Consider the following 3,504-nt stretch of genomic DNA (forward strand, 5'->3'; position numbering starts at 1 on the left):
TGGTTGTTGGTTTTGTTGGTTTTTGTTAATATTTCTATTATTAGAATGTCTAACTTTTAGGTGTGCTCGTCCTTAAGTTATTTGTTTTTTGTTATTTTATGGCCTTATAACAATTATGTTCAACAATTTTTATGAGCTTGAGGCCGTTTTAAGTGAAAAACTTAATGTGGAAAAGCAACAATAATTTGAAAAAAATGGTAGAAGTGATAGCTATTTCGGAAATCACCACATTTCCTCGTCACACTCCTTTCAGTAGGATTCGAACCGACGATCACCACTGACTCAGCCAGTTGCCCACGCACTGTGCTAAGTTTGCCTTGCTAAAGCCTACTATCCACCTCCCAAGAAAAGTCTCAAGAACAAATCTATATATTTTTCTTTTGCTTGATAAGGAATTTTGACGTTTAATTTATTCATTGTGAATAGCACTAAAAAAGAACAAGCAGGAAAGAGAAATTAAAATGTAAACAAAACTGACGGGCAGTAAACGCAAAAATGGATAACAGTTTGTAAGTTTGTTCTAAAATACTAACAAAAACCGTGATTATATGTTTATTGAAATTACAGGATTGATTTAGAAATGTCTCTAAGCTGCAGCATTCTGATGACGGGGCTAGAATTGCTAGACTCCTACGAAAAGATCGGGAGGAGCCCCTCTTATAGGGTTCATCCGTATCTTGCGGACAGAGGAGAGAAGGGTAGGTTTACGAAAGATTTCGAAGATTTAAGAGCTTCACCACAACGATTTGCCGAAAATTTTCGTATGCAACCGGAGACCTTTGACGAACTTTTCGATATACTAGAGCCGCATTTGCGAAGGAAAAGAAATACGAGGCCACGAGACTCCATCCCCGAAAAAGCCAAACTTGCTATTGTTCTCGAGTATGTTATTTATGATATTAAATATAGTTGACATTTTCATATAGCATTGTGCAAACATGGTTTTCAGGTACCTGGCATATAGCATCTTGCTATCGAATAAGCCAGCAGCATTTTGGGAAAATCATAACGAAAGTGTGTTCCGCAATCGTAGAAGCTTTCAAGACTGAAATACCAGAGTGGTCAGAAGACAATCTAAAGAAATTCTCAGATGGGTTTAGCGATGTGTGGAACTTCCCAAATTGTGTGGCTGCTATAGACGGCAAACATGTTGTTATAAAAGCGCCACGAAAAAGTGGAAGTGTTTTCTTTAATTACAAAGTAAGTTGTATCTTATTTCGTTTGCATATACAGCTATACACAAAATAATTTTTCAGGGATTCTATTCAGTGGTTCTTCTGGCAACTTGCGACGCTGTTTATAAATTTACCTATGTTGATGTAGGAGCTTACGGTAGCGAAGGCGATTCCAACATTTTCAACAATTCAAAATTTGGCGAGAGAATATTAAGCGATAGATGTCTATTCCCATCAGATACTACGATCATGGGTAAAAGAGTTCCATTTTTCATGGTTGGAGATGACGCATTCCCATTATGTAAACGAATCATGAAGCCATACAGTGCAAAACCATTGTCGCCGGATGAGCGAATTTTTAATTATAGGCTGAGTAGGGCACGACGCTGCATAGAAAATGCATTCGGTATATTAAGTGCAAGATGGCTTTGCTTACGGAAGGTGCTTTTTTGTAGTCCAGATCGTGCTCAAATTATCATTATAGCCTGCTGTTTATTACATAACTTTTTGTTAAGAAAATCACAATCTTATTGTGATAATAATTTCTCTGGCTTTGAGGATACAAACCGAATCTGGGTACACGGTGAATGGGAGCCATTAATTTTAGGTGACTCCTTTATTCAGAGTAATTTGCCTGCGTTCCGAGGAAGAGCTACGGATTATGGAAAGTTTATAAGAAATATTTTAAAGGAATACGTTAACTCGGAGTCCGGATCTGTTCCATGGCAGAACAGCGCTGCATTTGTATAAGCATCTATTGAACTTTTTTCAAATTAATTTTAATTATTTGTTTTTATAAAAGTATAGGTCATTGGTTAACAAAAAACGTACCAATCCAAATTTCAAACTCTGTATTTAAATTAGAAAAGTTCATCTTTTATTTCTCGTAGTGTGGCTATTTTAAAGAAGTAAAGAATAAACGAAAGATTGTTACACGTTATTTGAACTAACTGTTTACCTTTAGTTTTAATTAAAGCAAGATTCTATAGTCGGGGCTATTACAGGGTCCATCGGAATTGCATTTTTACAGACTTGGATTGCAAAGTATATATTGACGGCTGAGTGGAAGATCGAGCTATCTCGGCAACCCGTTCGAAAACGCCCTATCTCAGAAATCTTTTCAAGAACGCCCTACTTCAGAATATGGTTGAAGAATGCCCTATTTCAGAATTTTATTGAAAAATGCCCTATCTCAACTAAAAATATAATGAAAATATGTTGGGTTATGGCGTTTTTGAACCGAATTCTGAAATAGCGCATTCTTCAACCAAATTCTGAAGTAGGACGTTCTTGAAAAGATTTGTGAGATAGGGCGTTTTCGAACGGGTTGCCGAAATAGGTCGATCTTCCACTCAGTCGTCGATGTGTGATACTTTGTTAGATATTTCGATTCAGTGATCGTGTTTTCAATTTATAGTAAGCATTGGACCGGATGGTTTGTGAAATAACCTCAACTACATCGACTTGGCAAAAAAAACTTATTTTCTTACGAATTATTTAGCTTATGTATGGCAACCTTTTGACACAAAACCTTTGTAAACTCGACACAGGCCGCGTCTGCAATTTCCTTTGGCCATTGCTGAAGAAAGTAGTCTATCCCCTTCAAAGCATTTTGAAACGGAGCCTCGGATGCAGCGACCTCGCGAGCTTGAATTAACTTCGTTTGTGCTTGGAGGAGACTATCCAATTTATTCCTAATCTCCGTATTCTGTTTATCAAGAGATGTGCGATTACGCTTGGGCGTTGAAATCTGGAATGGCAAGAATGATACTCGTACACTTGATTTGATATGTATCGACTCATATCTTCTATATATGCATATAAAATTCAAATTTTGTATGTATGTATGTGGGTTTGAATGACGCTGTGCACTACACCTTTCCAATATATTGTATTGGTGTAGACTTGGTAGACTAAGATATATCAACCCCAAACTCGAAAAAATGGGGCTTTTGGAAAAGAGGACATAGCACCTCTATTTGTGAAACCTGCGAGTATAGTATAGTACTTACATAATCATAGGCCCCGTTGCTATTGTTGTTGTTATTGGAACTGCAGATGCTCTCGCTTTCGAAAGTGCAGGTGGGAGTTTCCTCCCTAAAGTCCGGTAAAGTACAGGTTCTGTAAGGTGGTATGAAATAAGTCATCAACTTTCTCCGTGGTACTTTTATATTAATTACCTTCTCTTCTGGGATACGTGTGGGAGAAATGACATATCAGCGCTAAACTCCCAGTCAATGGAGTCATTATATATCGGTTCAGGTATATTATCTCCACCTGCGCCTCCACTCTTCGATTTTTGCGCTCCCTTAGCTCTGTACCTGTAGCT

The 3,504-nt window shown here is 37.6% G+C and overlaps 2 protein-coding genes across 2 annotated transcripts; one reads left to right on the forward strand and one right to left on the reverse strand.

Annotated features, from left to right (window-relative positions):
* The first annotated feature begins 657 nt into the window (after positions 1-657).
* Positions 658-1,925, forward strand: LOC118750183 (protein ALP1-like). The gene is made up of 3 exons (XM_036484912.1): positions 658-908; positions 950-1,200; positions 1,257-1,925. Exons 1-3 carry the CDS (start codon positions 764-766, stop codon positions 1,923-1,925), a joined length of 1,065 nt encoding a protein of 354 aa, XP_036340805.1. The 5' UTR covers positions 658-763.
* Positions 1,926-2,661: 736 nt separating this feature from the next.
* Positions 2,662-3,458, reverse strand: LOC118750184. Its single transcript, XM_036484913.1, has 3 exons — positions 3,356-3,458; positions 3,188-3,296; positions 2,662-2,925 (listed from the first exon to the last, which is right to left on the reverse strand). The coding sequence occupies exons 1-3, from the start codon at positions 3,388-3,390 to the stop codon at positions 2,662-2,664; spliced, it is 408 nt and encodes a 135-aa protein (XP_036340806.1). The 5' UTR covers positions 3,391-3,458.
* Between the last annotated feature and the right edge of the window lie 46 nt (positions 3,459-3,504).

This window comes from Rhagoletis pomonella, unplaced genomic scaffold (genome assembly GCF_013731165.1).
Source record: "Rhagoletis pomonella isolate Grant_MI unplaced genomic scaffold, Rhpom_1.0 Rhpom_scaffold_00161, whole genome shotgun sequence".
NCBI classification, from domain to species: Eukaryota; Metazoa; Arthropoda; class Insecta; order Diptera; family Tephritidae; genus Rhagoletis; species Rhagoletis pomonella.

Bases quoted from the DNA above. Each gene is read 5' to 3' on its own strand.
- LOC118750183 (XM_036484912.1), top strand. From the start codon at position 764: ATGCAACCGGAGACCTTTGACGAACTTTTCGATATACTAGAGCCGCAT. The intron at 909-949 runs GTTGACATTTTC...CATGGTTTTCAG, and splicing joins TATTTATGATATTAAATATA to GTACCTGGCATATAGCATCT. The intron at 1,201-1,256 runs GTAAGTTGTATC...ATAATTTTTCAG, and splicing joins GTGTTTTCTTTAATTACAAA to GGATTCTATTCAGTGGTTCT.
- LOC118750184 (XM_036484913.1), bottom strand. From the start codon at position 3,390: ATGTCATTTCTCCCACACGTATCCCAGAAGAGAAG. The intron at 3,297-3,355 runs GTAATTAATATA...ACCACCTTACAG, and splicing joins CACGTATCCCAGAAGAGAAG to AACCTGTACTTTACCGGACT. The intron at 2,926-3,187 runs GTAAGTACTATA...TTGCCATTCCAG, and splicing joins GCAACGGGGCCTATGATTAT to ATTTCAACGCCCAAGCGTAA.